Consider the following 13,105-nt stretch of genomic DNA (forward strand, 5'->3'; position numbering starts at 1 on the left):
AAAAAAAAGAAACACACACACACAAAAAAAAAAACCAATGTGAGTGTAAGCTCCTTCTTTAGGTCTATGTGTATATATTGTATGCTCAAAGGATACATATGCAAAACCCTGCTTAAGTGGTGACAGTGAATATCCCTGTGTTATAGAATTATGAGTTTTTTTTAATGTATGCATGTGTCTGAGGTTCCCTTCTTGAGAATGTATCATGTTATCAATTAAAAGATGAAAGGTCCTTGCTAAATGAGGATAGGTCTTGAGAAGTACTGTTGTGTTGATTTTGTTGTCCTATGACCATAACAGGATTCTCTTATATAGGAAGTCAACTATGATTATCGCTAGTGACTTAATCTTAGGGGGTCAGTTACAGGCTCCATATTGACAGGAGTATTGGATGTAGCATATATGTTTTATATTAATTTTTAACAACTTAAGGTAGGATTTGTAAGATGAAACATTCATAAAGAAAGACTGCTCACAGAAATAGACAAAAGCCAACCACATGAGAGAAGACAAAAGGGTTACCATTTCTCTTTCCTTAAAACAAACAGCCTGAGTATGGAAAGAATTAACTTTCAAGCCCAGCCTTTAAATTTCCAAAAACAAGGGGCTTGCTGGATTGCCCGTGGAGGCATTAGTTAGCTCAGAGACACTGTACTGGCAGTGCACATACGGAGGGGACTGGACAATGAATTGATTATGATTTTAGTAAAATCTTCAGAAGTGTCCTTATTGATATGGCTATTTTTCTCATAAATGACTCAATCAGGGAGAATAAAAAAGTTGCTACTTGGCCAAAGGACACTGAGAGTCAATCTTTTAGAGGCTGGGGTGATCACCAGCCTTCAGTGTAGGATGCTCCCGCTATGACTTCGTGGCTTTAGGGACAGACGAATGGCTTTCCATTTCAAAGCATCATAGCCAACATTTTCAAAAGAAATTAGAAAGGCTCTTCTAACACAAAGAATGGATTCACTATCCTTTTAAGCACAGATCATGAGATCAGATCTTCCCTCACGATGTGTGTGGAAGCTGTCTTACAGTTTCTAGACCTTAGAAGCCATTCCTAGGAGGTGAATTCCCAAGCCACATGAGATGCCTGGCTCTGTGTGCTGTCTTTAATAAAATTTCAAACATTTGATTTTGCTAATAAAGACACAGAAGTTAAATGGTGGGGTGAAAGCCTGCTAGCTCTGGGAGGCAGAGAAAACACCCAGATGATCTTTGCTGACCTTCATCCAGAGCTGATGTCCCAAAATTAAGTTTTCCTTCTCCATGCCTTCCTAATAACCCTTCAAACCAAATGTCTCTCCTTTCTACTTCCTGTGTCTCTCTGTATTCATCCTCCTGACTTCCTCTTACTTTGTTTGGTTTTTTCCCCCCTATGTTCACTCCCTTTCTGGTGGCTTGCTCCACCTTTTGACCAATGGTTGACTTTGCTTGACCCTGTTTTACAATAAACAGAAAACTCTTGGATTAAATTCGTATGCTAGGGCTGAGCCACACAAGGAAAAAACCGTTTTTTTCCAGTAAATAAAACAATCTTGGTGTTAACACAGTGTGATCAAACATCCTGCAACATCCATGGACATCTCAGTAGGTTGTAGACCTCCTCTACACCCTGAACCTACTTTCAGGGCATCCCTGAGGGGCAAGTTTGAGTTTGATTGGGACCTGAGGTTTTGATTTGGTTCATGGATTGTTCTACCTGGGCCACTCTCCCTCAGTCCCTTACCACAGCCTTGTCCCAGATGACAGACATACGCTCCTCCACACCATTGGTGCCCTCAGGGATGGCTGTGAAGTTGTCCTTCCCGATGGCTTTCTGGGCAGTGCTAAAGGTACAGTGGGCACTTCCCGAGAGCTGCAGATCCCCGCTGGAAAAGGAGAAAGTTTCACATGGTTAGAAGAGATGGCTGGAAAATACCGGGAGAGCAGAATTTTGCCTTTGTTTGAAGTCTTTCTAGTCCCTGCTAAGGTGCGTGAGTAAGCTTCCTCCCCTCTCTGAGCTGTTACCCAGCCATAAAGTGAGGGAGGAGAACCAGGTCGCATCTTCTGTGGCAAGTTACAAAGAATCAGATGAAGGCTTGGAGAGATGACTCAGGGGTTATGATCGCTTGCTGTTGCTGCAACAACAGGATCCAGGTTTGGTTCTCAGCAGCCATATCAGGTGGCTCACAACTGATTCTAACTCCAGTTCTGAGCTATCTACGCCTTCTCTTCTGTCCTCGGCAGGCAGCTGCACATAAGGTGCAAATAAAGACATGCAGGGAAGCATGCGCTCTCATGCATGCACACTTGCATAAACACACCTACAAATAGAAACTAAGTTGTAAACACGTAAGGACTCAAACGACCAGTGGCCTGATTTTTTGAATCTCCCTATAGCTGACTTAAGTGTCATCATGACAAATGCTTTGAGTCCTGACAAATAGCTTTAAGTTGACCCATGAGTTGCTTAATCTATAAAAATGATGCCTCACTCATAAAATGGTTATGAGGGACAAGAGAGCTCAAGCTTGGCCCTGTTAGTCATCAATCGCTAGGACCATTATTCACACTGAAACTGCATCATCATCAATTGAACTGTGATGTAGAAGAGCCAGTTTTCTATACTCATGGCTGCTAGAGAATTTGATGCCATTGGGTCTCATCTAAGACCTAGACCAATACTACTACAGCTCCCCCATCCCAGGTAGCCCCAAGATGATCACACAGAACACGTGGCATTCCGACACCAACCTGGCCAGCAGAGAGTTGATGTAGTCGGGTGTGGTTGGGTCCGGGCTCAGAGGTGGGGATGTCACAAACGCAGCTGCTTTGGCCCAGTTCTTACTCCAGTAATGAGTTCCATCTATTCCCAGGCTGGCAGTGATGGGCTCGCCAAAGACCACATTTCCTGGAAGGAGTGGATATCAGGTTTGTAAGAGATAATGTAGTGCTCTGGACCAGCATATCTAATCAGAACTATCACCTTGCTCAAGGCTGTGTCTCTGGAGTGAGGCAACCCTGGGGTTCAAGTTTCTATTCCCAGTTTTATTCTAGGTCTGTTCCTCTATTAAATGTGAACAATGTTTTGAATGATTGAATGAATATATGATTAGATGTTCACAATAAGAAGCTACTAGTTGTAAGTTCTGGCTGTAAGCCTCATATTTTGAGGCAATTTTATGTTTGACAGGAAGAAAATGAAACTATATACTGATTGTGCAGATTACAGGAGTCATTAAAATATCAAAGCATTATGTCCTAAATCTGATGACCATGTTTATACTCCCAGACTTCTGAAAAGTCTTAGCATATATAAAGGGTCTGGTTCATGGTAGATATTCAATAAATACTAATTGTGTGTGTGTGTGTGTGTGTGTGTGTGTGTGTGTGTATAGAAATCACTTGGGAATGCATTTATACATGTGTCTACATGGATGTAGAGGCCAGAGACCTAATGTTGGATACCTTCTCTGTCTTCTATTTTACTTTTTGGGGCAGTCTCTCACTGAACTGGCAGCTCAGTGACTAGGCAAGGTGAACTGGCTAGTAAGGCCCAGGGGTTCTCTTCTCTCCATCACCCTTGAGCTATGACTGTCAGAGCAGGCTACCATGACAGCTTGTTGCTCAGATCCTCATGCTTGCATGGCACATGCTTAACTGTTTGAGCCTTCTTTCCAATACTAATTCCTTTCCTGTCTACTCTTTTCCACTGTAGAGGCCTGAAGTCCCAAGTGTGTTTTACATTGCTGGGGACTACCAGCTCATCCTGGTCCAAAAACAAGATTTGACCCTACAGGGTAAAACCCATTCTGTAGGATAAAGGGCTCTTACATGGTTTTGTTACTGTTGCTTTATATTTGAATCATGGTTTTCCTTGACTACTCATTTTTCACTTTGGCAAACAGTGACTTGGAATTGGAGGCCCAGCAATCTGAAATGCATTAAGGTGGAACTGGCCCTTGGATGCTGTATGAGGCTTATGTTAAACTTTTACAAAAGAGATAGTGGTTCAGAAGGAAAGGCTTTTCTTTACATCAGTACCTTAGGAAAACCATATGATGATAAGCCTTACGAATTTTTTGACTTTCATCTCTTCTACCTTCTGCCTCCAGAGTCTGCACAATCATATTCTATGAGGTTTTGCAGCCAGTGTTATAAAGTGAGGTTTTGCCTTGTTTCATCTTCAATCAACTGTTAACAATTCCCTGGAATAGTAGCTAGGGGGAAAGTCTAATAATGGGTCTGGTTTCACTAGAAGATATCCATGATTGGCTAGTAGTATCTACTACAGAAGAAAAGATACGAGAATAGCAGTGATTGACATATGCATCCCTGTCTTATGGGGTGGTATTGAAGAGGACTGGCAAAAATATAGGAGCAGAAAGAAATGAAGAAGTGAGATTCAAGGAAAACACTCAGCAATGATAAGAAACACATCCTTGAGAGGACCAACTGTTCCTTAGGCCTACAGTTATAAGTTGGAGAAAGTAACATGCTTAATTATATCTGAATTTGGATACTGACCCACCCAGCTGATTGCATTAATTTCTTCATTCAAAGCAGGGTGATAATAATGCCCATATCACATGCCTTAGAGCTGTTTGAGAATTCTGTATTTAAAATATTCATGCCAGTGCTTTATTGTATTACACTGTGTGTGTGTGTGTGTGTGTGTGTGTGTGTGTGTGTGTGTGTGTGCAGAAAGAGACTGGCCCGGGTCCACAAGTGCTTTTACACAGAGTGGCACTCCCCACCCCCACCTGCCAGCCTTAAGTTATAGTTTTTCTTATATTAATTATGAGCACCAGAGGTCTTAAGCAGCACTGGTGAAGGATGATGAGATCCTTTGGAAATTGAACAAGAACAAATCCACGAGGAAGTCATATTCCATCTCCCTGTTGGAAGTATTCTTGATTCTTCCTGAGAATGGATGTCCAAAAGATGTTCATAGCTTCGTTATCCACAGCCCCTTATTTTGTCCCAGAATTACACATCACGTTAACCCTGGAAGAACAGCTGTGGGAGTCCTCCTTTCCAGACAATCACAAGTCAGAAGGCTAATGGGAGGAAGTTTCTATTGTGAAAGAGGAAGTTAGGGCAGCTTACATTTGAAAACATACCATCCTGTGGTTATTCTGAGCACAGAGTTCATGTGGGCTACACCAGCAGAGGGCATGAGAAGTTAATGTCCTGGGTGGATAGGATGAGTGTGGTGGTCTCTCCTGCTCTTCCTTTCTCCCTCCTTTTCCCTCTTCCTATCCAGACCCCACTTCTAGTAAGGAGAATTTGACTCCTTTCCTGGTTCTCCCAAATGCCTCTTATCCAGGGGAGTAGGCTCATGAACTGCTGAGACATAACATAGCAGGTTTTCCATAAACATGGAAACGTGGGAAATACCCCAGAACCTCACCAGTAGGAAGACATTTGGACACCTAGAAAGATTCTTCTCCCATTGGATAAGGGTCCAGAAAGCCAGAGAGTCAAAAAACAAACATTACCAGAAGTCAGCTGGACTGCCACTAAGCACCAACGTCACTCTGACATGGACGTTCCTCAGCACCACTCAGCTGACGATTCACTCACTTAGGCCTCTCTGCTAGCAGATGGTCATCAGCACACAGCAATCACAACACAGGACTGCCTGGGGAACCTTCTTTCACAATCAAGCACAGCCTACATCTCTAGTTTCTCAAGCACACTGAGCCAAATAGCCTATCACTAAAGACAAGATACAAAATTAAAAAAATAAAAATAAAAATAAAAAAAAGCTTTGAACAGGGAGTTCAGGATATTGCAAGCCCTAGTTAAATTAATAGCAGTGGACAGGGCAGTAGAAGGCAGAAAGGCAACGAGGACAGAGCCTTGGGTCATGCAGACCACAGGGTAAAAGCCATTCCACTCCTTTCTAAAATAACTTGTTCTAACCTGAATGACCAGGTGGAGCGACCACACCCCTGTGATGAGCTCTCAGGACTGGCCAGATGATGCTGTGTCTGGGGCAGCCTCTGATTCAGAGCTGCACATAGATCCCAGGTAAGAGAATCACAAATTCTTAGATGCTTGCTTAAGTCACTTCTTCATTGTTTTCTTCACTGGGAATTGAGGACAATAGATGCCCCCTGTTATCATCTATTCCTGTCACGGTTAATACTGATTATGAAACCACCAGGGAGATAAACGAACTAAGAAAACAATGGATGAGAAAGTTAGAGTACTAATGTCATTGCTGAAACCTGCCAAGCTAACTGTGCCCCAATTACAACCAATACTTTACCTGTTTGTTTTGTTTGTTTGTTTTGTTTGCTTTGTTTGTTTGTTTGAGTTTCTCTGTGTAGCTCTGGCTGTCCTGGAACTCACTCTGTAGACCAGGTTGGTCTTTAACTCAAGAAATCCACCTGCCTCTGCCTCCCAAGTGCATCACCACTGCTCTGCTAATACTTTACTTGTTGAAGGCTTGTTTAAGAGGACAGTTTTGACCCGGATCTTTGACTTCTATATTTAGCATAATATTGACTGGGGTGTCTACTTATGAATCTCAAGATAGTGTGAACTGACAGAGGACAGATGGAAAGTGAATGTAAGCTGTACTAAGTCTTGGAGAAATTAATTTGTGCTGTTATTTCGGGCAAACTACTCAACCCTTTTGAGCCTCAGTTTACTTATATGGAAGAGACATCAGAACTCCAGTTGTAGACAGGGCTTCCTAGAGAGCATGGTAAGGAACAGAAGAGATGCCATTTCTATTACAGTGGGCAGCCTGGAAGGGAGGGGAGGAGCCAGGTGGTGCAGTGGGCAGTTCACCACCCTGGGAGCACAAAATCACCTTTCTTCCTGGCTTGTGAGATGAGATCAGCCGCGCTCTTGCTCATGACCTTGGTAACATAGAGGGGGCAGTTGGTCTGGCTGGCGACGGTGATGGCACGGAACACAGCCTCAGCTTCCAGCTGCAAAAACAAGTCCTGGCAGTCAGTAAAACGGAGCCCCTCACTCTTGCCAGGCCCTGCCTCTAGAACAAGTGGTGGTAAAGTGCTTTGATGAGGCTAAGAACCACCCAGGAGGATCTGAAATGACATGGCCTGAAACTGCTTCTGGGATTCATCTTCCCTGATACATTCCTGGGCTTCCCTGTGTCTCTGGTCCCTCGTAGCATAGGGCTATGTCTAGGGCACTGCCTGTGATAGTACCTTTCTCCTCTTCTATAGTTAGCATAAAGGCTAAGCCCCCAAAGAAGCCTCTACTCCCCAGTCTCAGGGCAGAGTCTCTGGGAAAGTGCAACCCCACCATCGCCAGATGAAGACAATCAGGAACACAGGAGTCAAGACATTCCCTGCAGCTATGGGGTCAGCGAAGGGTTAGTTCTAGGTAGGCTTTCTTATTAGAATAATTCCCAAGCTTCCCAGCACAGCCACTGTTTTTATTACTAATCTTTTGTAGCCTACTCCAACCATAGAGTTCATGCTTTCAAATACGCCAAGTAAGCCGGCTGCACTTAATACATGAGGAATACTGATTAGGGTTCCCACACTTGATTAACCAATCGAGATCTGGGAGAGCTCAGGCTCCCTTGGGTGACTGAGAGTGAATCCTGGTTCTGTTATGTACAAGCCTGGTAACCTCAGGTAGCTCTCACAACCTCTCTCGGTGCTGCTGCTTTCCTGGCCTAAGTGGCAGGACCAAAGAGTCCTGACATCTGGAGCCATTATAAGGATGAAATGATTAATCCCTTTGAGAAATGAGCGCCTGGAACAGTGGCTGTTGGCGTGATTGTTGGTCACAGTTTCTGACCAATGGGAAGTCTGCTATGGCCCAAACCCGGAGCAAGTCCTGCTCAGCCTGGAGTAGAGACACAGTGGTGATTCCCCATCGAATCAGTTCCTTTTCGTATGGATATAACTTTCTGGGTTAGGTTGCACAGACCAATACTTTAAAAAAAAAAAAAGGCTTCAAATGGCTTACAGATGTCTAGTGGCTGCATAATGCAAACCAGTCACTCCATGGTGAATGTGGTTCAGTCGGCTTGAGGAACTGGGCCGGCTGAGATGGCATGTTCCAGAAGGCTTTGGGATTCAGGTAAAGCCCTTTAAGCACCCAGACACTGCACCCTAGAGAAGATGCTCGGTGCCTGTTGCTCTCCTTTGGGAACCGCATCCCTTGAGATTGTGTCTGGGTGGGCTTTGAACTGAAAGGGCATTGGCTTTGCCTATGCTTGCTCCCTCTTCATACCTTTGCTGGCCACTTCAGCAGCCCCATGACCTCAGCCCTGGCCCCTTTGATCCTATTCCCTCCCAGCACCAAAGGGTTTTCTGCACTTTGACAACGTGACTATCTTTAGAAGGTTACATCACATTTCAACTTTACTCAGAAGAGCTTCTAGAGCTGGGGAGATTTACAGCTAAGTGGCCTTCTTACTAAAAAGGAGAAGGGACTGGGAAAGGTTGAGGTGGTGGGGGAGGAGTGAGGTTGAAAAAACAAACCAAGGAACAAAAATAGACTTCGCTGTGAAATCCCCTGGCTGTGTCTAAAGAAATCCGTCTTGCCAGCCTATCCCTCCAGAGACCAGCATTTCCAGTTTCACAAACAGTGATGACCACTGTGGCCGGCTAACACCATATAAATGATTTTTCAGCCCTTCAAACATGATCAGTCCATGGCTGACCTCTAACTTTTAGGTTCTTTACCCATGCAATGCCAGTAGCTTGAATAGTACCTGAGATAATGCATGAAATTAGAACTGTCAGGAATAAGTGTCTCTTACAAAGATCCTGGAATCACTAGGGCACTTTTTTTTTTGTTCAGGAATGTTGTGTGTGACTGGAATGTTCATCATTAATTTACAGATCATATCAACTGTCAACATCTAGAAAGCTGACCATGTTCTACTCTCCTTCTAGATGCACCTGATACAAGTGTATTATTCAGCTTGCAAAACTGTATAGCCTCGTTGTAATAGGAAACTTTCCCTATATCTGTGTTACATTTAAATTTCTTGCAGGCTGTAGAAGAGATGAGGGGAGAACTAAATGTTTAGGTTCTGCTTCTTCAGCGGAGTTGGCCATAACAAAATGAGTTTCATTGACACGGGGAGCCTTGAGATCACGTAAGGTGGAAGTTCAGAACAACCCTGCTCTCAGATTGGTGGGCAATTAATTCCAAGCTCTGAGCCCTATGCCAGCAGCAGTTGCTAACATAAGAGACCAGAACCGTTAGGCATATTGGCTGTGAAAAGTCTATTCAACCTCCTTTCCACATTGTCAGTGTTTTGCAAGACTCGTTCCAATAGGAAAAAGTGCATAGAATTTCACTAGAATTTGGGATGATTAGCAAAAGACTTAGACATACAGCTCTCCTACTGAAGGCCTAGGGAGTGTAAGACAACCAAAGGTCAGAGATGAGCATCCTCCTTACACTTTCTAGCCAGAAGAGGTCTCTGAGAGAAGTCTCCCAATAATGATAGGCTGAATCATAGATTCTATCACATTCTTCAGCTGCACTTGTGCCTAAACTGTGTATGGATGTGGCTGGGGGGGGGAGGGGTAGCGTAGGGGGCAAACAGAAACATTCCAGATGTAAAGTGAGTGGCACGCTAGGACTGTGACAACCAGTCGCCCAGAAAACACTGGTGAAAACAACTCTCACCGCCCTCTTGGCTTTTCGTTGTATGCTCCTCCCCCCAGCCCCCATGAAGCCCACCTCTTCCGGTCTGCTCAGAACGTGGCCTTCTGGGCCGGTTATCCCCATTTCCAGCATCCGTGCCTGCTCCTAAAATAAGAGAGATAAAATGGAGAACGTTCTTAGATGACCGCAGCCAACATTTGGGAAAATTATATCTGTGTGCTCTGGGCTAGGGAGAAAAGAATAAAATTTATATGTTGAGCAAATATATATTTCCACATTTGGAGCAATCGAGTTGAATCTTTAAAAAGTTAACTGGTTTCTTTATTATTATTATTATTATTATTATTATTATTATTATTATTAAAAGGAAGATCGTTTGGTTTGATAAGAGTGACCATGTTTTATCTACAACACCAGTAAAATGTCACCTCTTTCAGGCCCGCTCCCTGGGAACATCTCCTTGCCTGACTTGCTGGCTGGTCAATCTTTCCTTTATTTTTATCCATTGAAAGGTGTTGAACATCTGCTCCATGGTGTGCTCTGATTTAAGTACCCGGATTAAGGCCTATGTATGAGCTTAAGACTTTGAGAGTAGCTTAAGGTTTAGAGCCAGATCCCCCAGCATCTGGTCACCTGCCTCCTCCATCAGACTCATCTGGGCTCTTTTAGTCCAAGTGCAGACACTCTGGCCTAATGAAGCAGCTACAGTTTCAAATTCTGACAACTCATATCAGCCTGGCCTCTAGGTTTGTGTATTTTAAATACATGAATTAGATGAATGAATTCAGCATTCATGCAGAAAAAAAAAATCCTGCCTCTCGACAGGATTACCTGAGATACTGTTTTGATAAAATTCTATTCACATTATAGGTGTGACAGCAAGGCCTGCTGCTTCTCATGGCTGACTCTTATTATTTTCATAGCTATGAACAAAGTTCATGGAGAAACAGAGGGCTGCCGAACAGAGTCAGGGGTGGCAGAAACCCTAAGCTGCTGTCGTCAGCAGTCACACCCTGACACGAAGGCTAGTTCCTAAGAACTTCTGCACCAATTAACCCAGCCTTGCACCAATTATCCCAGCCTTGTGGCCTGGGAGATCCTGGCAGAGCAAGAGAGTTGGCAGCTGAAACAAGCCTGTCTCACCTGGTAACCACAAGGTAGAGAGTTCTTAGTAAAAGGATTCTTAAGCCTCGTGTGTGTGTGTGTGTGTGTGTGTGTGTGTGTGTGTGTGTGTGTGTGTGTTCTTAGTAATTCAAATTCAGGGGGATGTGAAGGAAAGTCCCCATATGTGGTGATTAACCTTGATGGTCAGTCAGTCTGTTGGGATCCGGGTCTCAACTCACAAAACACAGAACACACTGATCTCAGTCAGACAGGGTTAGTTTATTGAACATTTGCCCCAGAACTGATGGATAAAGGCCTCAGGTCAGACTAGGCAACTGTGACCTTGAGTCAAAATCCCTAGAGGGCTTTTTAAGCCTGAGATCTACAAAGATCTGTGCCAAGTTATTCCACCAATCAGGATTTAGAGACAGGGGATTTCCTTAGGAACAAGTCTTTGTTGTCCATTGATCCTGCTCAGATTGGTTGGGGTATTCAACTGAAGCTGGGGACCTGATTTGTCTAACATTCATGTTATACAACTTGTCAAACAGGATGGGGCTTGTCTTAACTTGCCAACCTGGATGTCAGTTACCCACATCCATGTCTCTTTGCTATCCGTTCCCAGGGAGATCTTGGGAACTTAAACTTTATTTGACCCCTACTCAAAATGGAAGTCTTATTCTAAATAGATGCAGGTGTCTCTCTTATTTTGCGATCCATGGCATGGGCAGCTTATAAAAGTAAATACCATAAAAGCTCATACACAGGTGCAGGAAGGGTTGCTGAGGGGTTGGTTCAGGTCCAAGCTTCTTGTGGCTAACTGTACAAAGCAGTTCTAACTGACTTCTGTTGTGATTGGCTTCCAAGAACACCAAAGCACAGAACATGCTAGTGGCAGCAGTAACAACATGTGAGAAAGTTTCCTTATGGCATTAACGATAGCACAAAATGGCAGGCTAGACAGGTAACGGTGACCTAGGCTTTACCATTCTATCCACAATTGATTGGATTTGTGATCACCTAGGAGACTAGATTGGTGAGGCATACTTCTGGGTGTGTCTAGGGATTAACTGAGGGTGGGCCAAATTGTTCCAGACAAGTGATTTAATCAACAGAAGGCCAAGGGCCTAGCCCTTGGGAGGCAGAAGCAGGCAGATATCTGAGTTCAACGCCAGCCTGGTCTGCAGATCCAGTTCCAGGACAGCCAGGGCTACACAGAGAAACCCTGTCTCAGAAAAATAAACAAAACAAATCCGGAGTGGGGATGGTGGGACTGGGTGGCTGGGGAAGACACAGGAGAAAGCCTGCAGAATCCACTGCATTGCATACTATGAAAATTTCTCGAAACACTCCAGAGGCTGATTTTTCTAGTGAACCACCCTCATTTTCTCATTGATTGAATTCTAGACATATTTTCTTCCATATTCCAGTAAGAGTCCTCCCTGATGAGACATATAAAGGTTAAGGTTTACCATTAAATATCTTCTGCCTTGTGTAAACCATCTTCTGATCACATGAGTTAACCCAGAATGAAGCCAGTTTATCAAGGTCAAACTCTTAACACACCGCTCCCATGAGTACATCACGACAATAATGACTTCACTATTTTGGTCACAGCACAGCTGTGGCTGGCTCCAAGGAGGAAATGACCTTTGCTTTGTTTTTGCTTGGATCATAGCAGATACAGAGTAAATATGTTTTAAATTTTTTTGTTTATTTTAATTCAAATATGATTGGATTACTCAACCCCTTCCATATACTTACCCCTCACTCCCTCAAAAGCATGGCCCGTTGGCCTGTTTTTCTTTTTTAATTATAATTGTTATATGTAGTAGCAGAAACATAGTCAAGCTGTTGAGTCTTTTTGGAGGGGCTTGTATGCACATAATTTCAGGGCTAACTAATTTGTACTAGATAACAAGTTAGGGACTCATCCTGGGAGAGAGGCTAATTCTCCTTCTTCAACAGTCCTTTGTTGCCTGTGATTCCTTGCCTAGGGTTGAGGCCCCATGAGATTGTGTTCTTCTGGATTTTCCTATCTATTAGTGTTCTTGCCCGGGTCCTGTTCTGGCAGCTATAAAGTGGTGTTAACATGGGTGAACTTTCCCAGTTGTTTCTGGAAGATACGGTTTCACAGCTGACTTCCTAGTCCTGTGGTTCCTAACCTTTTTGATTCCTCCAATGGTCCTTGAGTGTTAGAGGAGTTCTGCTTAGGTGTATCTGCAGAGGCAGGACTTCTTTGTGTTTGACCCGGTGTGGTTTTCCATGATTGTCTCTGTCTACTGCAAAGGGAAGCTTCTTTAATGAGGACTGGGAGATGTATTTCTCTGTGGGTTTAAGGTCATTGTTCAGTGTGTCATTTAAGAAAGCTCAGCCTAGCTTGGCAATTTGGAAGATT

At 43.7% G+C, this 13,105-nt stretch overlaps 1 protein-coding gene across 3 annotated transcripts in view; it reads right to left on the bottom strand.

Annotated features, from left to right (window-relative positions):
• Positions 1-13,105, bottom strand: part of Dpysl3 (dihydropyrimidinase like 3) — a 112,604-nt gene that overhangs the window by 6,135 nt on the left and 93,364 nt on the right. For all 3 annotated transcript variants that reach the window (XM_031365587.1, XM_031365589.1, XM_031365590.1), the window contains exons 7-10: positions 9,679-9,747; positions 6,812-6,932; positions 2,740-2,896; positions 1,733-1,874 (exon numbers count right to left, since the gene is read on the bottom strand). In XM_031365587.1, coding sequence (XP_031221447.1) covers positions 1,733-1,874; positions 2,740-2,896; positions 6,812-6,932; positions 9,679-9,747 — 489 coding nt within the window. The remainder of the gene's footprint in view (positions 1-1,732; positions 1,875-2,739; positions 2,897-6,811; positions 6,933-9,678; positions 9,748-13,105) is intronic.

Source organism: Mastomys coucha, unplaced genomic scaffold, assembly GCF_008632895.1.
Source record: "Mastomys coucha isolate ucsf_1 unplaced genomic scaffold, UCSF_Mcou_1 pScaffold13, whole genome shotgun sequence".
NCBI classification, from domain to species: domain Eukaryota; kingdom Metazoa; phylum Chordata; class Mammalia; order Rodentia; family Muridae; genus Mastomys; species Mastomys coucha.